Source organism: Leuciscus leuciscus (assembly GCF_965113295.1).
Source record: "Leuciscus leuciscus genome assembly, chromosome: 9".
NCBI classification, from domain to species: Eukaryota; Metazoa; Chordata; class Actinopteri; order Cypriniformes; family Leuciscidae; genus Leuciscus; species Leuciscus leuciscus.
The window spans coordinates 28,409,988-28,433,111 of record NC_138733.1 but is presented as its reverse complement, the minus strand read 5'-3'; the positions used below and the strand labels follow the sequence as shown (position 1 = coordinate 28,433,111).

The 23,124-nt window shown below is 37.2% G+C and overlaps 2 protein-coding genes across 3 annotated transcripts in view; one reads left to right on the top strand and one right to left on the bottom strand.

The window, feature by feature from the left end:
- The window catches only part of fxyd5 (FXYD domain containing ion transport regulator 5), a 14,929-nt gene extending 11,721 nt beyond the window's left edge, over positions 1 to 3,208 (top strand). Inside the window, exon 9 of the mRNA XM_082179149.1 lies at positions 1,219 to 3,208. Within this exon, the coding sequence (XP_082035275.1) occupies positions 1,219 to 1,243 (25 nt within the window). The 3' untranslated portion in view covers positions 1,244 to 3,208. The remainder of the gene's footprint in view (positions 1 to 1,218) is intronic.
- Positions 2,568 to 23,124, bottom strand: LOC309505680 (uncharacterized protein). Of its 2 annotated transcripts, none has more exons than XM_082179153.1 (8): positions 22,973 to 23,124; positions 14,142 to 14,193; positions 13,658 to 13,699; positions 12,901 to 12,942; positions 11,812 to 11,877; positions 11,629 to 11,694; positions 10,446 to 10,488; positions 2,568 to 5,092 (listed from the first exon to the last, which is right to left on the bottom strand). In XM_082179153.1, the coding sequence occupies exons 2-8, from the start codon at positions 14,182 to 14,184 to the stop codon at positions 5,047 to 5,049; spliced, it is 348 nt and encodes a 115-aa protein (XP_082035279.1). In that variant the 5' UTR covers positions 14,185 to 14,193; positions 22,973 to 23,124; the 3' UTR covers positions 2,568 to 5,046. The 2 variants fall into 2 exon arrangements, with proteins under 2 accessions (XP_082035279.1, XP_082035280.1); XM_082179154.1 differs by lacking the exon at positions 22,973 to 23,124 and adding an exon at positions 20,339 to 22,931.

Here is a 23,124-nt window from a genome sequence, read left to right as displayed (position 1 = left end):
TGGGTGCCTAATAACATTTGACCTCTTTTGTAACTTCATGATGTGTGTTTATAATCGTTACAGACTTCATTGTGTTTAGACGCCATTATGGATTTTATATAGATTGATCCAAAGCACATGATTTCAATCTTGCCACATATGATGAATGCAAAGAGTTTAACTTTAATGTGCTTATTATAAACCCCTCTGTGCCACTTTGAAATGGGAATTTAAAAATGAAAATACACAGCAATTGCATAGGCAGAATGTCAACTGAATTGACTTGTGCAAGAGAGACAACAAAACAGTATATAATTTCAGTAATATAAGAGAAGAGTAATGACATGCTTCTCTTTGAAAAGAGCCTTCAAATGGTCTCGGCTATTAAGGTAAAAGGGCATAATTTTCTTCCTTTGCAAAATAGTTAGAAACAGTAACGCTTTACCTGGAAAGAAAGCAGTTGTTGACATGGCCTTGCCTCTCACAGAGCTGATGTGAAAACCCACTAAAGGCTTTAACAGCCGATTTATGCTATATTTAATGAAATATTTAATGTCCTGTGGGCTACAATGTTGCATTATATGACTTTGGAAGGAAGTTTATGTTTTGTAAGCAAGAAGTTATTTTGCACACACTTTTAAAGTCACCATGAAATCTTTAATTAAAACAGCTTCCCCCTCCCTCTTCCAACAACATCTCTTCTCCGATGATGTGTTTACTGGCATGAGGGCGGGGCAACCTGTCACTCACATGAGATCAGCCAATAGCAAACCATATCAATCCAATCAATTCCCGATGGACAAAATCAAGTTCTGCCATACATATTTTTTTCTTTTTCGAAAGGCTTTCACTTGCATGTACTTCACAGAAGAAATTAGTTTAAAAAAAGACGAAAAACTTCCGTAATTATCGTAACTTCCGTTTCATTTCAACTTCAATAAACTTTCAGTTGATTTATTAAGAGCATTCCCACAAGCAGTTATTAGTGCAAAAATCTGATCACAAATGGGATTTGATGCTGGTAAAAATACGTCATTCAAATATGACGAATCAGTTTCCTAGTTTTCTCAGTTTTGAAGCTGTTGTTTCCTACATAGAAGAAATATGCTTTGATGAATTATCAAAATGATTTCTAAGTGAACTGATTAACTTTAAACTGACTTATTGGCTTTGAAAACCTTTGTTTTTTTCCCTCTTTTCATCCTCTTTCTATTTTATTTTTTTTGTCTGGGTGTCTAGTTCATACGTGGTGACCCGAAGTTAACACTCTTCCCGGCATTGATCAGCCGGCTCGCCAATAAACAGAAGAACAGCAGGAGAACACAAAGGAGCCAGTCAGACCTGTTCCGACAGCGGTTACAGACTTACATTTCCCCCTTGTGAGAACAACATCATAAAAGATGGAGAGGTTGTGTGTGTGTGAACGTGTTCATTATTTCAAACTGATCTTCGGGTTTGTCACACTGAAGCGCCGGGGAATAAGATGTGTGCTATCGTGCAGCACTAAACGCCAATGGTAACACAACGGCTGAGACTTCGGCAGATCCCAACGTAATCACGCTTCTCAGACACAAAATCCCTTCATCCCTTTGCTCTCCTGCACCAAACAGCTCTGTTTAAGCGTCAAACTTTGTACAACACAGGCCTTTACTTGTGTTTTATTATTTCAATACGTGCATCCTCAGGTGTGTCAATCATTTGGAATTGGAGGGAAGCGTTCTGTGGCTCACAAGCGCCCTCAAGAGGCTTCCAGACACATTTATCATGAGTTCTCCCAAGAGGAGAGAATAAAAACCGTTTGACTCCGATTCATGTATCTGAATTCAACATCTACATCTTGTCCTTGTGAAAAAATACAGCAAAATAAGTGATAAGTTTCATATTACTTATTTCACATGAGCTCATTTGGACTGTCAGCAGTGGAAAATGAGTATATGATGATGTCAGGGAAAATGAAAATATCAAAACCATCTCTCTGTGATATTTACCATTGGCGTATCAGAAAACAGAGCAAGGTGTTTATGTAAATGTTCAATAGTCGAACATGCAAATTCTAGAAAGAAGTTTTTTTCTTCCATATTGCATAAAATGAGATATGCCGCAAATAGATATATTTGAATATATATTTATAAATCCTGAATATATAGTTATAACTGAATATATTCATAGATTTATAACATCATAACTATAGGATTTACTTTTATATATTCAGATTTACATGTATATATTCAGAGTTATAACTATATAATCGGATTTACATTTATATATTCAGAGTTATAACTATATATTCAGGATTTATAAATATATACAGTATTCAGAGTTATAACTATATATTCAGATTTACATGTATATATTCAGAGTTATAACTATATGTTCAGTATTTACATCTATATTCCGATTTGTAACTATATATTCGGATTTACATTTATATATTCAGAGTTATAACATTATATTCAGAATTTACATTTATATATTCAGATTTGTATCTATATATTCAGATTTACATAGGTTATTTTATGTTTGCCCCTCCCCCCCCCCCCCCCCCCCCCCCTCCTAATTCCTCTTAAATCAAATACATAATAGCACAGTTGAGAACAATAATATTTATTTAATATAAAAGTCTCATACAACAAATAGATGACAGGTTGTCTTATAAAATATATACAGCAATGGGCATTAACATTTAAACTTCAGTAAATCACACAAATGTCCATGAATAACAGTAATGGTTAGCAGAGGTCAAGTACTGGGAGTGTTGTATACTACTACATTATCAAACTGCTGGTCAAATGTACTCCGAAAGTCATACATATACCTTTTTGCTGACAGAATACCTTACATAACATAAAAGAAAATAAGCGCTGATGTCAGAAACAGCCTCCATTGACAGGAAATACAATACAATCTCTTATGATTTTCCCTTCAAAGACTGTCGAGAGACACTTCTGAAGGAAAATCTACATCTGCACTTTCCACTCCATTCTTACATCAACTTAGAAAACCTAGTAACAGAATTGAAATGTGAATCTATGTGAGCTGAAGGTTATCTTGCATTGCTGATTAATTTGAGGAGTTACTTGAATGGGGGAATATCAAACACATCTTTTATTTTATTTCTTTTTTTTCTTTACAGAAGTATAAAGTCCCTTCACATGGAATAAAGCAACCTGCCCAAAAGAAAGTTGTTGGAGTTAATGAAGCCCAACATTTTTTATATACACATCTCTTGTGTATGGGGTGGGGGGGGTCAGAATGACTCAAAAGAGCTGAAATGCTTTATTTATTTACTTATTTAGTCTGTTTTTCCAATTCCAGGTATCTGAAATGCTATTGTCAGTAAGGACACATTTTAAGCAAATGATTTACCAGAATAGCTATATTGCAAATCTTGATTAATATTACAGACTAATGCCTTTATACACGCCCACACGCGTCAAAGTAACAAGCTCAAGCTGTCTGATGCACGCAAGATTGGATTTCATTTAGATTTAAATAGAAAACCAGCAAGCACAAGGAAAAGCTGGCAATCAAGAAACAGAAATTAGAGCTAGAAAAGAAATGGAAACATTTTTAGAGATCTGAGTTAGCAGCCCTCCTCTGTTACACACAGATGCCGGTGGGCAGACAGTTATTTCATAAAAGTGAAAGTTTTGTCATTATTTACTCACCATCATGTAATTCCAAATCTGTTTGACTTACATACTTATGTAGAACACAAAAAAAGTTTTTACCAGAAGTTTTTATTTTATGCTTATACCCAGATCTGGCCCAATGTACACGTGAAATCCACACGTCCCAGATGTGGGCCGGATCTGGGCTAACAATATGTTGCTGTCTGGGTATAGTAAAAGTCAATGGGGTCCAGTGTTGTTTGGACCCCAAATGTTCTTCCAAATATCTTCTTTTGTGTTCGACAGAAGAAAGAAATTAAGTCATACATACATTTTTGGGTGAACTAACCAATTCACAAGACCGTAAGAAAGCGCAGAAATAAAGAGCCAAGACACTCTTGAGTGTTCGACTCAGATTAAAAGGGCTTTGATTGATTTCTATTTCAATCTAAAAAAATGGAAGGAAAAAAGAATAGTGAGAGAGACAGAAAGAGGAAGATAAAAGTAAGTATCTCGCTATAGTGTCTTAGTTTAAACTTTTTTTGGTGCACTAATTTACTTTTCACTCATATTGTTATGCATTTCACTAGACTTTTGGACGCCCATTGTACGAGGACTGTCTGTCTTTCCGCATCCTTATTCGTCCACCCATCGGATTGCCTCCAATCCCCATTAAAGCTAACAGGATGAAACATTAATCTGCTACCCAGCATCCCAGAGCTATTTAAAATCTGCAGTGCTTTTAGAGTTGTCCGCCGTGAAAGAAAGAAAATAGAAAACAACATTATTTAAAGCAGTTGACAAGTGGGTGTTCAGAGCCGATTTTCCACTCGCATTTCTCTCTCTGCTTCTTTCTCTATTTTGTCAAATAATGAGAGAGATGGAGACCAGCTTTATCACTTTAGCGCGCTGTGGACAGAGTACTGGAAAGAAATACGGGAGAATGTTTGCTTAAAGCTGCAGCTTGTCTACCATTGGCTAGTCGAACAGATAGTCCTGTCCCAAACTCACGCCATTGGTTTAGCCAATGTTGTTGTGTCAGGGTGTTCAAATGAACAGAGTCACAGTGTTTGTTTCTACTGTGTGTGGAAAACAACTATGAATGGGTTAGTTTTTAGAAGAAAGTATTCACTTCACCTTTAAGAAAGGTTCTGAACTTGGTTTAAATAAAAAAATATATATTGCAGGTGGAGAGGGAAAAGGTCCGATGAGCTGTTTCACACAGTCCAAGGACTTTCTCTGAGTGCAACATATGGTATATGTGCATGAACGCTAGACATTGTGCAGTTAAAAACGATTCATAGAAAATTCTTGATTGCAACACACTCTCGTCTACTGACGTAATAGATTCCGCTATAGATATATATATATATATACGTTTGGATGAGAAATCACACACTTGCGGCACGTCCCTGAAAGGATCCAGTGGAGAGAGGAAATGAAAAGGCCCTGACGTTTAGACGGCAGCTTTCTGTCCTTGCTCTACTGGCACAGAGTAGACCCTAGAGAAACACACAGAGATGAGAACAGTCAGATCACTATGGAGACATTGATTAAATCTTTAAGACTTGCTCGAGCTCTTTTATACCTTTCCCCTGAACAGTTTTTCTATATTAAAACACATAATGAAATTGATGAGAAACATTTTGAAAATGACACACACTGGATAAAAGCTTAATAAAAGAGCTGTTTATTTTTTAATGGGGCATGTCATGAGATTAGTCAAATATTATTCACTTTTTATAGGTAAATTTGATAGTTTCGCAGACTGTAAATAGTACAAAATAAAAAGGTAAGTTAAGTTTTGGTTATCTGGCCTTTCAGTGCAGAAACGTCTTAGGTTTCATTAAAAATATTAATTTGTGTTTCAAGTCTAATGGGTAAATGATGTCAGAATACACTATCCCTTACAAAAAATAAGTACAAGTTCATTAAGTACAGTTCAAGTTCAAGTATATTTTGAACCATACTTTATGTAGTAAGTATACTAATATCAATGCACTAGTTTACTTGTACTATTTAAATACTACTTTTTAGTGTATAAAATAATACTTTTAAGTCAAATTTAAAGTACAAAACTAGTTTACAACTACATTTTTCATTTGTACTGCAACTGAACTTATAGATGTACTGATAGTTTACTAGTCAAATACTTATAGCACAAGTCATGTGTCCATCTGTGTATATTCTACGTTTAGCTTTTCCCTTCTGCTGGTTGAATTTAGGCTTCAAAATTCATGAAAGTTGTGTTCATTTGTGAAGATTATTATGATGGACGAAACATGTAAACATCATTAACTTTTGTTGGTCACAGAGCTTCTTTTCTGCAATAATCCAATAACCAATTGAAAAATCCTATGGACCCTCTCCACATTTTCGGGTTTCCCAAAAGCGGAAATCATCATAGTTGGGTAAACTTCTATAGGAGTGAACGGGAGACGACAGCAGATATAATTTTGGTATTTGCATTTGCTCTGATAGCAAAAGAAAAAAATCTGCAATAGCGTTTCCACGACTTTCCAAAAGAGGGAAATAAACAGAGAGAGATTGATTACGTTGGTCGGAAGAGAGAAAGATGTCAAATCACGCAGGAACCTTAATTAGTTTTTTGTAATTTACTGCCAAGGTAATATAACACAATATAGCGTTATAAATGTGTATTACATTTTGTAAAAATATTAAAAATGATCACTGCAGTGCTCTATTGTGCCAAAACAACTTTAGCTCCGCCCACTCCCATAAAGCACCACAAATGACATATAGAGTTTGTTTAGTGTGGCAAAAGCAAACATAATACAGTTGTGTTTCTGACATTCTGAATCCATATTCAAACATCAAAATCTGGTCTTTTTGAACTGGGAATGAAGTTTAAATGTTATCTCAAAAGATTTTAAACAAGTGATTCCTGTTTATGTGGCCCATTTAAACATGGTTCAGACACACCAAGCTAAACATCTCCAAGACCTATTCAACGTGTTAAGAAAGAAAGCATTGCAGTAGCACTGACAATGATTGGATTAATTTACACAGCCAGGCTGATATCTGCAAAGAATAGGGTCAGTTATGGGTCACATTTTACTCAAGGCAATACATATACATATATGTGAGAGGAGCTTAACCCTGACTTTTGTTTTGAATAGAGAGACATTCAGCTTATAGTTTAGGAGAAGGATGAATGGAGCTCTTTGTGACACATTCATACTGTTCAAACACATGTACGTACGCTTGCTCTCCTCGGGTAAATGCTGTTTAATTTACCTCAGTGATGAATTCGTTCACAGTTTGCCTGGCTTTATGAACTCTATGGCAGGATTTTTTGCCCCGCAAGGCATTTCGGGGGGCTTTTATCGTTTTTTATTGAGTGTGCTTTCTGTGAACATGCTCAGAAAGGTTCAGTGTTGATCCACAGAGCCTGTGGTTGCTGTGTGATTAAGCCCCTTTCAGCCACCCTATCACTCAACACCGAAAAAAAGAAGAAGCCATAGCTCAGCTAACTGCATTCCCCTGAGGTAACCTGTAATCCCGCAGAAGAATTTAACCTCAATAAAGAAAGAGAGAGTGAGAGCGGGTGAGAGAGAAAGAGAGAAAACAGAGGATCTTTAAGCTTGCTGTTGGGAGGCAGGTGTCAGACAAACTCCGCTCCCTCCCAGCCTTCTCTCACATATCACCATACTCAGCAACTCACTGAAACTGATTACTTTGCAAAACAGGTAAGCATAGCAGCCAAGTTCAGTTACACAACCTATCAGGACGACAGCGAAAGGCCACAAAGTGGGGGACAGGACGTGAGAGAAAAAGAGAGAGAGAAAACTGCAGTTCTTTTCTTTTCTCTACTAGAGAGAGGGAGGAAAAAAAACAGTTTTAACTTTTAATCACCTAACTGATTTTGTCACCTTTAAGGGATAGTTCGCCCACAAAATACAATTTGTGTTATCATTTACGCACCTTGATGTTGTTCCAAACCTGTTTGACTTTTTATTGCAATTAAATCGAATATGGACTGAATATGAAGCTTTAAGCTTCAAAAAGGATGCAAAGGCACTAAAATATCATCATAAAAGTAGTCCATGTGACTCATACTTGCATACTGTCTAGTAGGAACCTCATTTGGATTGAATTCAAAATGAATTCAAACGAAATCCATAAAATGATCCCATGATGGGAAAGCCTAAAAGGTTCTATAAATGAAGTACCTGACCAGAACCCTTTAAGGTTCTATATAGAACCTTTTCTTCTAAGAGTGTACTCTTTTGATGTACTGTTTTCGCATATTATATATCATGTAATTAGGCATATTTGTACACAGTCTTCGGAGGTCATAAGAAACAAACTAATTTAAGTCATTATTTACTGAAAGTCTTTCCCAGCATTAAGGCCTTGTCCCAAATGGAACCCTAAAGCACGAAGTATACTTCGGCCATCTGCGGTCCGGTAACTGTCTGTGTGATGTCATTCTCGTCTTCAAGAGGGTCCGATGACGTTCACACACCCCGTCCGCGTGCAACCCGTGTGTGTACAACAGCACATGTATGAGTGACTTTAGCGCTTAAAAACAAAATCCACTGTGCTCACGCACAGAACGCATCTTTCCACGCTCACAGCCAAAGAAATATACTTTGAAAGGCTGGCGCACTCAATTGTTTGCGAGACGGAGCGGATAATGATGTATATCCGGGTCTTGAGCCCTCATGATCTTCCTCCAAGTCCACACTTTCTTGGCATGGCGTAATGCCGCTTTGACTGCTGGATAGAAGTCTGCTGTGGAGCTCATGGGCTTGCGGGCTCGGCAAAAGTGCAAATCAAGGGCGCATATCGGCCACAAAGAAAACTAAAATGAAAATGGGACACCATATGGCAGAGGTCTTCAACCCTGCTCCTGAGAACACATTGTCCTGCAGAGTTTAGCTCCAACCCTAATCAAACACACCTGAAGTAGCTAATCAAGTTTTTCAGGATCACTTGAACATGCACAGGCAGGTGTGCTGAAGCAGGCTGGAAATAAACTTTGCTGGACAGTGGGTTCCCAGGAGCAGGGTTGAAGACCCTACGGATTTGTAGGCTGCGTCCGAAATCGCATACTCTCTTGAGTAGGTACTTGTTTTGAATAAGTAATTACTTGATGACTGCTAAAAAGTATGTTCTATATAGTATGAATGTGTGTAGTATGAAAGTAATCCAGACGTACTACTTCCGCCATGTTGTCATCATGTGACCTACCAGCGTCAGTTACGTCACGTCACCTTCATTCACAAATCCTCTCCCGTGGCCTCATGGGATGGTAAAGTGTCTATCGAATGTGGACTTCAGAATCTCGCTGGAAGATTCACACGTTTTTTCGTCTACTATATAGAAGCAAACTAAGTATGCGATTTCGGATGCAGCCTTGTGGACTTAACAGACACATGTACCGTTGTGAGTCTACAAGATGGCAAGTGCACATGGAGTGTGCCATTTGGGACAGGGCCAAAGCTGTTAACCTCTGTGACAAAAATCCATTGAGTCAGTGAGTTGAACTCAAGAATTGGATAAGTCCAATTTGTGAAAGAATCATTCAGACTGATATTGTGAACTGAATTTAAATTTACGAATAAGATACAAGCACCAAAGAAAACTAATCTTCATTTTTGTAAACATAAGGGTGAGTAAATGATGACAGAATTTTCATTTTTGGGTGAACTGTGTCTTTAAAAGCACAGGGGATTGAATGCTTACTTCAGAAGCAGTGTCTAAAAAGTAGAGACTTTAAAATGGCCTGAACCTTAACCAAAAAATGTATCATTTTGAGGGGGTCACTATACATGCAATGTAGGCGGCTACAGATAAATGGCATGTAATTTGTTATACTGTGGTATGGAAGTGTGGCTGTGTTTGCACAAAAAACAATAATAATTCAAAATGCAACAAATTGCAACACCCTTTTCTTCCTTCTCGCTCTCTCTCTCTCTCTCTCTCTCTCTCTCTCTAAGAAACTGGTTTGAGCAGTTTTGTCCCTGACTGTTTTTGTCTGATAACATCATGACAAACAGACATGGAACATTTATTTTTATTTTTTTTTAAAACAGCTTATCATTTTCAAATGTGGCCATGACATATTCCCTCACTGTAAACTCTCACAGAGTTTAGCAGGTCATATCTTGTTCATGTTAGTCAACGCCTGGCTTGTTTTCTGTCCTTTTTTCTTTTTGTTTCAGGGACTTGTTTCTAACAGCTCAGGGCTTGAGGAGCGTTTGACAGATGGCTGGAAAGTAGAGTCATCAATGCACATGTACCAACCCGCTGCTAATGGTGGCCTATCCCTCCTGCATGCGGCCCTCTATTGTCTCGCATACTGCTGTCGTCATGTGTTTAGTGGGTTACCAGGGATTCAGAGATCTGTTACCCATCGGACTGGTTGGACCACCCCAAAAGTTGACGAGGTGGAGCACTAAAGCGCAAAGCACTGAAGTGTCACTCAAGATAAAGTGTCTAGTAAGCTAAAGGTGAGAAAAATAAATTTTTTCCCACCCATTTTCCAGTAAGTGCTGCCAAATCCTTCTTAGAACCAGTAATAAGGGACCATGCAGAGCAACTAATAAACAAGCAATAGCAGTGCAAATACGTAGCTTCAGCTTCAATATTTTCCAAATTATTAGTGAGGTGAAGCACATATTTCCAAACCTCTACACACAAAGGCATGCACAAATCCACACTGCATATGCGGGTGATAGTTTGTGGGGTGTACACACACATTTCTGTCAAATGGATTTTGCTATATTCAACCCAGCATGAGTTTTTAATAACATTTCTTCAATATATGTTTGTCTGACGCACAGGTCATTCGAAAATTGCTTTCAAGCAAAACTAAATCAGTCTTACCCCTGTTCTCGGTTTTGCAAGTAGCGTCTGAAGAGGACAATAGCTGTAAAGATAAAAAAAGATTTTTATTTTAGTTTGTGCATTACAGGGCCTGGCATTGTTACATCATAAGTCTCCGAACCGAACGACCTCACAGAACGCCTACTGTATGGAAATTGTGTTGCTTTTTTCGGTCAAATAAACCAGGACATCCAGCACACATCACTAGAGTTCGGCTTGACAAGAATTTGGCCTACAGATTTAGATTCAGTGAGCTTGTAAAGAACACACCCAGTTAAATGACTTTTGACAACAGGGCAATACTTTAGATATTCATTTACAGCATGTATCCCATAAAATGTATAACTATAATTAAAAGGAAGTATTCCTGGGCTTGCATTTGCAACGTGATCTCATTAGTTGCAGGTATCGTATGAAAGTGTATTTATAGCACAAGTTTTCATACATTTGCATAGGCACTGAAATGTACTTTACTATCAAATTGACAGCATCTAAAACTGTATTTTTACACATGAACTACAAAATATTAAATTCAATGAATTAGCAGGTTGATTTAAATGTATTAAATTGAATGACATTCATTCATTTCATCACTAAAAATATCTATATAACAGTATACTGTATACATGTAAACAGTATACATGTTTTTATATTTCCATTTGCATTTTGATTAAAATACATTAATTTAATGGCATTAATTAAATATGTTCAAATCTGTATAGTATGTGTTTTATATTGTTAATAAGCAGGTTTACAGAATAGGTGAGGTTAGGGGTTTTAAAATATATACATAATAGTAAAATATACTAGGCCTATGCAATTTATATTTTGAAAATAAATAAAACATTAATATTTTTATGACCCTAACCCTAAATACTTTTACTTTATATGACCTGTCATTATGTCCATATTGTACGTTTCGGTGTACATCCAAACACACAAAACTCAACATGTAAATGTTATACAAATACCTACGAATACTAATGAGATCAAGCTGCCATTTGCTGGAAAGGAGTACAGCTCATACAACAACAAGAAACAAACAACTCAGATATTTCATGTAAAATTCATGTTGAACTATATCTTGAAAGATTTTTACACACAATATTTGTGAAAGCTAAATGCATGACTTTATAGCACACTAGTGGTCTAGTCAATGCCTGTTTTAACAGATCCAACCTACCTACTATAGCCCCAATGGCCAGAACTGTGATGCTAACGGCAGCTATGATGATTACCAAGGTTCCACCTACAAATTAACAATAAAAACAAGAAAGATGTACAGTACATTAAATTTGTGCACATATTCATTGACGCAAGTCTGAAATATGAATGAATATATAAGAATTTGAAGGGTTTTTTCAACCTGCATCTTCGTCTCCTGTGGATTTATCTAATCCAGGACCTGCTTCAAGGAAACGCCCATTTCTCTCTGAAAAAAAAATTTCAAACACAAGGATGATATTCATGGTTTAACTGTTATCACATCAACAATGGTAACACAATTTTTAATGATACTAATTAATGTGTTCAAACAGGGACCCATTACAGCTTTTTGAAGCTTTTTATTAAAGCTACTGTGAATGTTTTCTGTGCCTCTAGTGGCACTAAATGGAAGTGCTAAAAAAATATGATTGTTTTTAAGCAGGTTTCCCAAACATTTCATCATCTGTCGTTGGACAGCCACATTCTTTTCTTTTTTTCTGTTTACAGAGTTTATGGCTTTTCAAAGTGATATCTGCCACATACACTGTGAAAAAAAAGAAAAAGTTGCTGCCTTACATTTTTAAGTACAATCAACTTGGATGTTTAAGTCATTTCAACTTAAATGACATTAAACTGACTTAAAAATCATTTTGAAAATTGCGTAACTTATTTTGATGAGTTAAAGCAATGTAAAAACGCATGTTGTCAATTTATTGATCTTTACAGTGTAGTGTAGGGACATTTTTACAACAGTTTTAATAGTGGTGAGGTAAAACGAATGGCAGATTTGCACCCATATGAGCAGCACAGCTCGATGTATCTAGGCCACATCTCTGAGCCAATTCTTCTTGTTAATCACTGACATTTCTTTTGTCTTTTCTAGGAAATTAGCTGGGGCATGAATCACAATTCTGACCGTGGATCCCTCCATATCACCTCCCACCCCTCCCATCTGCCTCTGGTCAGAGCTGGTGAGCAGGGCTTGCTTTAACAGCTCAGTAATTCTATCAGAGAGCAATCATTCTGCTGATGAAGACGGACAGCTCCTCGCACAGGAGAGCTGAATGAGACTGCCAACGTCCATTAAGGGGACGGGCAGGGGTGCGGATGGAGCCGGGGCTATCAGCGGCGCTCTGCTGGGACACGCTAATTGATTGCTTTCAAGAATTAATGTGGCGGATGAGCTGGTCACGTCTTACAGTAACAACTTGTCTTCGTGTTACATGTGCGACTGGAGAGGAATACCCACCTCCCTTTATATCCCTATCACCATCACCATCCTCATCGTCACCTGGGTAAATGAGATGAAGAATATAGAATAATGCATTAAAAATAAAAATAAATAAACCCCCCCCAAACTAATTGGTACAACTGTCTGATTTTTCCCCATTATTTTCCATAGTGAATCCCATTAGATTATCCTTGTTATAGTATTTCTTCCACCTTATAGAAAAATACAATTATGTATTTATTGACAATATTCTCATACCCAAATCGTCACTTTTTCGTCACTTTCAACCATGCTTCAATATCCGACGCACAAAGCACCCTTTAGCGTCCATATGAGACGCATAACCCTACCACATACCTAAACCTACCCATAACCGAAGCGTCACATATGGACGCTAAAGGGTGCTTTGTGCGTCGGATATTGACGAACTTTCGAAAGCGTCAGTTACATGACGCCTAAACCTACCCATAACCGAAGCGTCACATATGGACGCTAAAGGGTGCTTTGTGCGTCGGATATTGAAGCATGGTTGAAAGTGATGAAAAAGTGACGATTTGGGGTGAGAATGTATTGCAATATAATATTCAATTTATTTAAATCGCATACATCAAGGGAAGTACAACAAATACAACATGTTATCAAGTTTTAATTTCAATGTTATGTTTTATATAATGTATTAAATACTGTATATTACATTAAAGTAAAAAGAAAGAGATTTTTGGGGATGAAAGTGTACTTAATTGTCAGAATTGTCAGAAAATATGGGAGGTCATACCGTAACCTCCTGAAGAATTCCCTTCTGTGTCTTCTGTTGCAGCTGTTCATTCGAATACATAAATAAGAGGTTAGCGCTCACATGAACCTATAACCAATTATTATAAAGGTCACAACTGAGTGTCTTCAGAGGTTATTCCACTGACAGATAGTGAAGGTGAAACAGCTCCATTGTGAAATGACTATTTTAACATATAGCATTTCATTTGGCACATACTTTTCATTTGTTTACATCTAAGTGTCTGTAAAAAAACAAAAACAAAAACAAAACAATGCCTGTTTTCAAGGCATTTTGGATGAAAAGTGTCTGCTAAATGGCGAGTAACAGGGGGATTGGTTCGCAAGCCTGTCACTGATACAGATACTTTAGACAGACATGAGAAGTAAAAGATGGATTGAGACCAAAAATAAACATCTGAATATAGGACAGAGTTTTTTGATCAAAGAAGGACAGAATAATGTAAGCGTAGGTAAAATGAACTTACCTGAACCTTGAAGAATCAAAAACAGAATGAGTAAACGCAGCATCTTCTTGTTCTAGGAAAAGAAAAAAATAAATTAATCTACACATTAGAAAACTACATCTACATTTCTCAAAAACGTTGATACACAGTCAACCCATGTGAACCCAGCCTACTGTATGTTTAACCTAGATAAATTCACACAGAAAAACGTTCTCTAATCTCAAACAGATACACAGTAATCTATTACACCATGGCATGCCATTGTTGAAAATATGTCATTGTTAATTAACAACTAGGAATATAATCAGTCCTGTGTGAAACTGACTAAACAGTACAAATTCACCAGAAGTTAGTCTGTCGGCTTTATCCAATCTGGAATTTACTGAGGACTGACTCATGCTTCATGATTTGTCAACTTTGAGTACAGTCAACACAACTAAACAGAGTGTAACCGACAGACTGGGAAGAGAGGTGCTGCAACAATGTCAAAATATGTAAAAAAAAATTAAAATAATAATAATATAAAAAAATATAGTTTTTTGAATATTCAAGGAAGAAAACCCAGTAGACCCAAAAAAACTAAATTGTATTGACCATTCATGAAATATTGCAACAGACCAACAACACAAATGGAGAGATCAAAATGGTGAGACACTAGTCGCACCGGAACAACTACACAACATTCACGGAGTCTTAAACTTAAATTGGAGGAGAGCAGAAGTTGAGACATTTTAATAGAAATGTAAAGAAATTTGCCCCCTCTTTTTCTGTAATAGTAAGAAGTGGTTTATTTCAGACTTGCATGTGGTTTATGACCCTGTCTTACACCTTTATCATTTAACAGCCTTCATTGTGAAACCATCTGACAAGCTGCCAAATGACTTTAATCAATAAAACTAAAACACAAATAGACATGTACAGAAGGAGTAACATAGCCAATTATGTTTTCAAGACTTTACTTCCACATGGTACCTTTCCCAGAACGGCCTGATGATTTAATCTAGGCAGATGTTTAACACACACAGCTGGCCGAGTGCAGCTTCCGCTGGCTGTTCCTCTTAACAATTACACCTATTTATTTTGGTTCCCACTTATGGACTAGGAAATGGGAACTAGCCCGGGAATGACCTTTTCCTGAGTTCTATTTAAAATGGTTAAATATAGCAAAGGCATATGCCATACAATCAAATAAGTGCTATAATGCCCAAGGTCCAAATTCCCCTTCTGTGGCCAGCATATCAATCTCACAAGCCTCTACTCTTCATCCAGATATTGTTATTGGTGCCCATTGTGTTGGGCTTCCACTTCCTGCTGCTTTGACAATAACTGGGATCTCCGTGCAGGGAAGTGACAACAGGACTTTATACACCTGCTTTCTCCATTCACATTCTACTACCCCAACTGGATGTCCACTTTGTACGGTTTCCCTAGCTGTGCAAAGCTTGTGACTATATATTTAAAAAACAATAGGCCTATAATTTATCATTTAATCAAAATGATGGGGGGTATTTAGGCGTGCACGTTTTCTTATTCCCTTAGTTCAGCTATTAAAATCCTTAATAGTGTCAATATAACATTGTACATTTAATGTATTCTCAAGAATAACATATATTTCTATAGAAACTTATAAAAATAAGTTTTTTATTAAGTCATTTCATTAACGAGGTGTGTATATTTTTAAAAATAATTGCAATTTAACGCAACAATTTAACCTCATTGGTTCTTGCTGAAGCTCAAACTTGCTGCGTAACACCAGAATGAACCTCATTGGTTCTCATATATCAAGCAAGCATGCTTGAGCTTCCATTTACCATATCTGATGTTTATATATGAATAAAAGTCTAAAGGAAACCTGTTCATCATATAAAGCGATTGAGTCTTATCAGAAAATTGTATTAACTTTTTGAAGCAACAAAGTGGAAAGTGCATGGACAGTCAATGGAGGGACAGAAATCTCTTCAACCCACGGATTACAAAAACAACCCACGGCAACAGTATAAGAGTAGCCCAACTCCACGGGAAAACCGCGGACTTGGCAAGGCTGGGTAAAAAGAAGTTTGACATTCCATTTCAGTGGTATATAGCGAATATCCCAACATACATACTGTACATTACACTGCTGAGAGCGGCATTTAGATGAATATATAAATATGTGCTGTGGACTTTCCTCTCAATAATGAAACAAACACAAAACAAAAATGCCAGTTAGCAGTTTGGCAAGCAACTATCGGAACAAACTCTAAACAAACTTCGTTTTGGCCTGATTTTGTTCAAAATGATGTCACACCAGTTAATTCTTAGATTTCACTTGAAGTATCAGGGCCTTTACTGCCCAACAGAGATAAGTTGTGTTTTGGTGACGTGTGAACTTGTCAATAAAAGCAAAATACTGAAAAATGAGCTTTGTTTGTACAACAACCCGTCAACACTTAGAACTACGCTGAGCGGAGAGTTTGCTTTGACCCTAACAAAGCTATATTTGATAGTCTAATTAGCAAATTATCATATAATGGTAACAGCAGCTGAAACCAGCCTGGAACACTTTGTCCTAATTACACTGTCATGTCCTCAACTGTGGCTTACATGTCTTAAATGTGTCCAAAACTATTAATAAGTGAAAATTAAAGAAGTATCGTGGTAGTGATATACCAGTATGTCTGTCTTAATGATAGGCTGTCTTGGCAAACTCATCCTTAAGGGACTGCAGTATCTGTGCAGCAGCCAGAAAGAAAAACAGGCTGGCTCCGTAAAGAGAGAATGATTGCGGTGGCTTAACTCGTCTCGTAATTTGGAATTTCCACGCTCAATTCAGGTCGTCACGGCAAGAGAGATTCTCTCAATTAAGCTGTTAATCAGAAGATGTGGGACTGGTTGTCGGAGCAAGCAAAATCCAAGCTTGTAAAAATGTGACAGCAAATCTCCCATCAACAGTAACCTACAGCCGTCTGAAACCCCCTCAGACCCCCTCCCTAAATTCCAATTTGGCGCGCCCTGCTGCCTCGGAGAAATAATAAGCTGAACCAATTTGAAAATATTTATCAGTGCAGTCCAACGCCTGCGAGTTGACAGTCCTCCTGAAGCTTGTGTTGCTGAACAATTGGCTAATATATTTGTGTGTATTTGAATTCAAATTGAATTTAGTCTATTCTCCAGTTTTTGCACTTGTTTTGCCTCCACCTAATTTGTGCTCTATCATTAATACACGTAGCCCTGTGAAAGAGGCCCGACATGAGCCTGCAGCAAAGCCACCAATGAAAAACCTCTTTCATACCTCATAAAATCGTAAATCAACAACAGCAGAGTATAACAGGATTATTATTATGTTTGCCTCGTCCTACAATGTGTGATTTCTGCATCTTCCATTGTTCACACAAACAGGTTGAGCTGATGGTGGTGTGTCAATGTTGAAAGCAATGGGAAATCAGTATAAAAATGACTACAGAATTAGATGAAGTTTCAATTCAAATTTCTGATTACAGGCTGTGAAGCTAGACTTTTTGCCACAAACATGCACAAAAGGAGAAGGAACATGTATTAAGATGGTTAGGGTCAGCTGATTTCATATAGATTTTAGGCAGATTAGGGAACGGTCGAAAAAAAAGAAGATATGAAAATTATTCTGTGCAGCACGAAAAAAAATCAGGAACAGGAGCAAATAAACTGGTGACTAAGAAATCGCCTTGCGCCGATCTTATGGAAATTAATTTTGTCTGACTGTTTACTTAGTGTGAGTAACAAACAGTCATCTATGTCTCAAACATACCTAGACTAGACTCATTAACAACTTCCAGTTAAAACAGTAAGTACATTTATAATGTCATAATTGCATTTGGCACAAATTCTATAAGAGTATAGTACACAGCGTCCTAACCAGACTTGACAATAAGAGTTTATGACTGATATGGGCGAGTAGGACAAAAAAAAACTCTTTTTGCATGTGAAAGTGAACATTAAAAAAACTGTTCTTGTAATAAACTCAAAACTCTAAAGCATAATGGTTATGCTGTGATTTTATTTAATTTTTTTCAGTCATTAGCTGGCTAAATCAAATTATTTTTAACTGAACATATTGTTGCTTTATTCCCCATTATGCCAGTTCACAAAGTGTGAATACTTGTTCTGGCAGCTTTTTATTTTATTTATATATTTCACAGTTCTACATCTGGCTTAGTGGCACATGTGACATGTTAGATATGGCATCAATGATTCTAAACATAGACAACCGTCTCCTGATCTACAGTTGCTCAGTGCTTTCACCTTGTGTGAACCAAAAACCTCAAAAATGCCACAGAGATAAACTTAATAGATATGGTTTGGGCTAATGTTTAATTTAGTCCTGAACTGAAAACGAAAGACTTGTGGGATAGTAAAAACATAGTTTATATAAGATGTTTCACAGGTGTGATCGCAGAAGCTGAAAAACAGAAGGCTGAATTCCTGCTTGGGTACTTTCTTAAAATGGTCCATGAGAAAGACATTCAATGAAAGCACAGATCAAAACAACAACAGAAGTTAAAACAAGGTGTAAATGAGAAGTTTGATAGTTTTAGCATTAGATTTAAGGGAATAATTCAACAAATAAAAATCCTCTTTTTTACTCAACCCTTAAAGTCCCCCTGTGGTGAAAATCAAGTTTTTAATATTGTTTATGTCTATGTGGTGTTTTTAATGTACGTTAAGACAAACCATGTGCAAATTCATAAGTCAACACCATTACTGAGTATTTTCACCTTAAAACTGCAGTGAACCAAACTTTTTCCTTTTAAGTTTTAAGAGATACAATTATTGACTACAGGACTTTAAGTTGCTCAATGTTGGTTTTATTTTTTTCTCTGTGGACACAAACAGACATTTTGAAGACTGTGCTGGTTTTCCATTTTATTTTAATGAGGACTGAAAAATCTCAAAGGCACTATTACAATATCATAAAAGTAGTCCATACGACTCTTCTGCTATAAGTTTTCCGAAGTCATCATCCTATAGTCCTCATTCATAGCCATTGCATGGAAAAGAGTGATCAGCACAATATCCAAAGTGCTTTCCTTTTGCATTTCACCAAGGAACGAAAGTTGAAATGGCGTGAGGGTGAGTAAATGGTAGCAGAATACTTATTTTAAGGCAAACTATTCCTTTATTCATGACAGGGTTGACTTGTTACAAAAGAGCAACAATGATGATAGACAGGATCTACAATAGAAGGTACATCAAACATTCATCAAAGAGTTACAGAGAAAAGCAGCACGTAAAAACACAGCCTCAGACGCAAACCTAACCACAGCAACCGACCACATGGAGCTCATGCGATAAGTATATGATTATGATTACATAAGGTTTGCGTTAAACAGTAATTTGCTGATGGAGGTCTGGGTAAAAAAGACCGACAAGATACGCAAGCACACAAAAACCCCCAAAAGAGTACGAGACGGCTCAGGAACTGGGGAGTCTGTAGAAGGGAAATTTGCTGAAAAATTCAGCATGTGAAACGAAACCACAGGTCTGGCGAGTAGCGCTTTGAAATTCTCTTTAAGTGTGACATCATTTAGGGCGCCTGTTGACACGGAACTCAAAACCCTTAAAATTCAACCGACAACGTTCACAAATATGACAGGTTAAAGAGCGTTCTTTAGTGCAATCAAGACGTGTTGCACAATCTTCCTTCAGTATCTGAAAGCTAACATGACTGTGCAAACAGTCAAATGTTTGGTCACTTTAGAAAAAAAGTCTAGATAAGCAAGTCTGCATACAAGGTTTTTCTCCGCACTGTGCTCTGCTAGACCACAGATAGCCTTATTTTACAAAACTAAGCTAGCACATTTTGAGGATGAATCATGAGAATGAGCTTTTGAGACAGAAATCTCCTTTAAGCATTATAGTTGTAATGCAATGCACACTTTTTAATGGTTATGAGTATGAAAACCGCAATGGTAAGGAAGTAATTTTAATATTAATGAGCTTTTTTATATATACCATAATCTGGAAAAAGTAACCTGACAAAGTTTTGAAAGAAACTGTCATTACTTAGGAGGAAACACCTAGAGCACTTTTAGTTGTCATTTTCAGTATCTGTACTGCCATTGACCATATGGCTTTCACTATACAAATATCACCAGTGAAACATCCAACAGCCAATGAAACACTGCAACTACTATAAATGTTATAAAAGCTTCTTCTCAGGCATAACATCTTTATAATAAAACTACGTTTAATTACAAACTCACCACTTCCTTGGCCCCTGCCGCACGGAATAGGACAGGAAGCTGAGCTGACTGAAGCTGAGCTCTGTCACAGTCAGAGTAGCAGAATCATTCTGTGAAACCTAAAAACTGTGCTATGCGTGTCATCTTACACGTGCAAGAAAAACTGTCTACACAAGTGGTTCTCATCTGTTTTAACTGCAAGTCATTTCAGAAGCTCACCATATATGTCCTCTGGTACTTATGCTGTAATGATAATAAAAAAGCTGTTTGTTTTCAACCATTTTATTAGAATAAACTAGAAATGTCAAGTAATTATCTGTGATTAAACTTGCGATCCCAGAGGTTTTAAGATGGAAGACAGAAGAGCCTTAATCGGGCTATAGTTGCCCTCGTCGTTTTGCGCATGACATGCGTGGATTTGATCATGCAAATATTTGATTATGCAGTGTGCCATGAACACTTGGACAGACAGGTGAAGTATTTCGACTACGCAACATGTTTGTAAACTTATTTGGTACATTTTGTACCAAACGCCACAAAACCAGAACACTTCCATTATAATCTGTGGCGTATATAGATACGATTTTTCAGCGCGCCATTGCAACAAAGTATTGTTTACAATAATAACAACAATAGAAATGCCAAACTTTTAAAATCTTTAAATGTCAATCAATTTAATTGTCCCGATTTTAAATAACAACGAGCCAAATGAGCGGTCAGCTTTGCTACTGGAGCGCGGCAAAGCTAAGGTGCCTTCACGCCATGACGTAATTACGTAATTACAAGAACTTGTAAAAAGTGTTCACAGCCTCATAGAGCTCGTAATTACAGCTTGTAAGCTGGGAATTTTCTGAGAGCTCCTATTTGTACCACCTGACCACTGCACATAATTTAGGCATTAATATGTTGACATAGAAACGCATAATTTCCAGTCCGAGGACGTGAACAGCTCTGAGTACGTTAGGTGTTGAGATGTGTTCATGCCATGTTGTAATTACCCAGCCGATTCTGAACTGTAAAAAGCCTTCACGTGCTTGTAGAACTTGTAATTACAACGTGTAAACTCGTAATTTTCTGAAAACAACATGTTGCACCATGTGGCCACTGTACCACCTGACCACTGCAGATCTGTTTGCTGTGCAGACCGATCGGCATATGAAATCAAAGTACCGCAAGAGTGATTCGAAAGCATAGGGAGCTTTACTTACGGTAATTATGACATGGTGTGAATGCAGCGTTATCATCTCGAAATTACGGTAATTACGACATGGCGTGAACAGCACTAGTTTCAGATTGGGAGCTCACGTGCACAGAGTTTCACTTCACTTGCAACAGCAGAAGATAAAAGTGAATCTTATGTGGGGGAGTGAAATTCAGCAGCTGAATGAAAACATGAAAGCTTCAAATGTTCCACTGTATCAAAAATAAAACATTTTTGATGATGCACTGACAAAACGAGTCAACATAAGTTGCATGCATCAGAGTTTGGAAACCGAGCGCAGACCAGAGTATCACAAGCCGTTCCTGTTCCCAGTTTGACCTGAATTCTGTCAAAAGGATGCATGCATAATATTGAATGATCCTAATAATAAACACACTATTGCTAGTAAATGTAATGCCTGTATTAGGCATTGCTGAAATGTGCATGCAAATGCGTGTGGCAAACAACACTTTGTGTGTTGATGAAAGTGTAAAATGTGTTGATGCCTAGCTGACAGTGTGTCTCCAGACCTTCTTTAAAAGGTTCCTTGTGAAATCCAAAAAGTGTGCTAAAAGTTGACAGTTTCATTGTCTTGACCTCTTTAAACAAGAGATTGTCAATGCTTCGCTTTGAAATCGAGCAATCCGCAATTTACATCCCAACCACACACAGGCACTGAAGTTTTGGAGTTGCAACACAATTACTGTTCAGTGGAAACTAAAACCCTATTAGGCTACAGAGAATAAAAAAAAAAAAAAAAATGTGTTTGTTTAAAAAAAAAAAAAAAAAAGAGGATGCAACTGCTCCTGTTTTGTAGATGACATAAGTTGCCATTCTTGTTGTTTTTCATAGATGCATAATTTATTCATGTTTGACACCCAAATCCATGCAATATGCAAAACACAAGTTAAAAACTAGACTGGTTAGCTGATACTGACCTGCATGTTTGATGATGCAACTGTTTGGACACGGAACGCAAGTGGCAACATGTTCTGTTTACAGTCACAGAGGCCACTGCCTTAATTGATGACTGTCAGCAATGTGACGTCTGACTAATTTTAACCGAGAGTTGTGAACAAAGATGTCTTTCTTTGAGCCGTCATGTCGCCTGATTACCCTTTAATATATATCCTGGTGTGTGATGAGTTATGCTGTGCTTTGAGCACCTGCAGGTTTCTGCAAAGTATCTTACAAATGAATCTGCAGTATAAACATGCTGTCAAACAATTATAAGTCTTGTAGCTTGCTGCTATTTCATCTATTCTGTATTGCATATCATAGAAGTGTGCATTTGAAAAAGAATCATTTTCATTAAAGATATACCGCTTTTTCATATTCCTGAGGTAGCTAACCTAAATGTTTTATTTAAGAGAAAATGAAAACCCCTCCTTACTTTGCAGTCATCCACTCCTGCAGTGCTTTTAGAATCAGTGAAGAAAAAAAGTCCCACTTACCAAATTTTAGTCCACTGCAGGTATCGTTCACATGCGCTTATGACTGCCTCTATTCTTACATGAGCTCCTTTGTCAACCTTCCTGGCAGAATGGGAACTTCCTGACTGTCTTAACCCCTGTGCGCGTTTGACAGGGCTGTGATGTGAATGTCT

Excerpts from the sequence above, each read along its gene's own strand:
- LOC309505680 (XM_082179153.1), bottom strand. The coding sequence starts at position 14,184 with ATGCTGCGTTTACTCATTCTGTTTTTGATTCTTCAAGGTTCAG. Across the intron at positions 13,700-14,141 it reads TTTGATTCTTCAAGGTTCAG|CTGCAACAGAAGACACAGAA; the intron begins GTAAGTTCATTT and ends TCGAATGAACAG. Across the intron at positions 10,489-11,628 it reads GGCCATTGGGGCTATAGTAG|CTATTGTCCTCTTCAGACGC; the intron begins GTAGGTTGGATC and ends TTATCTTTACAG.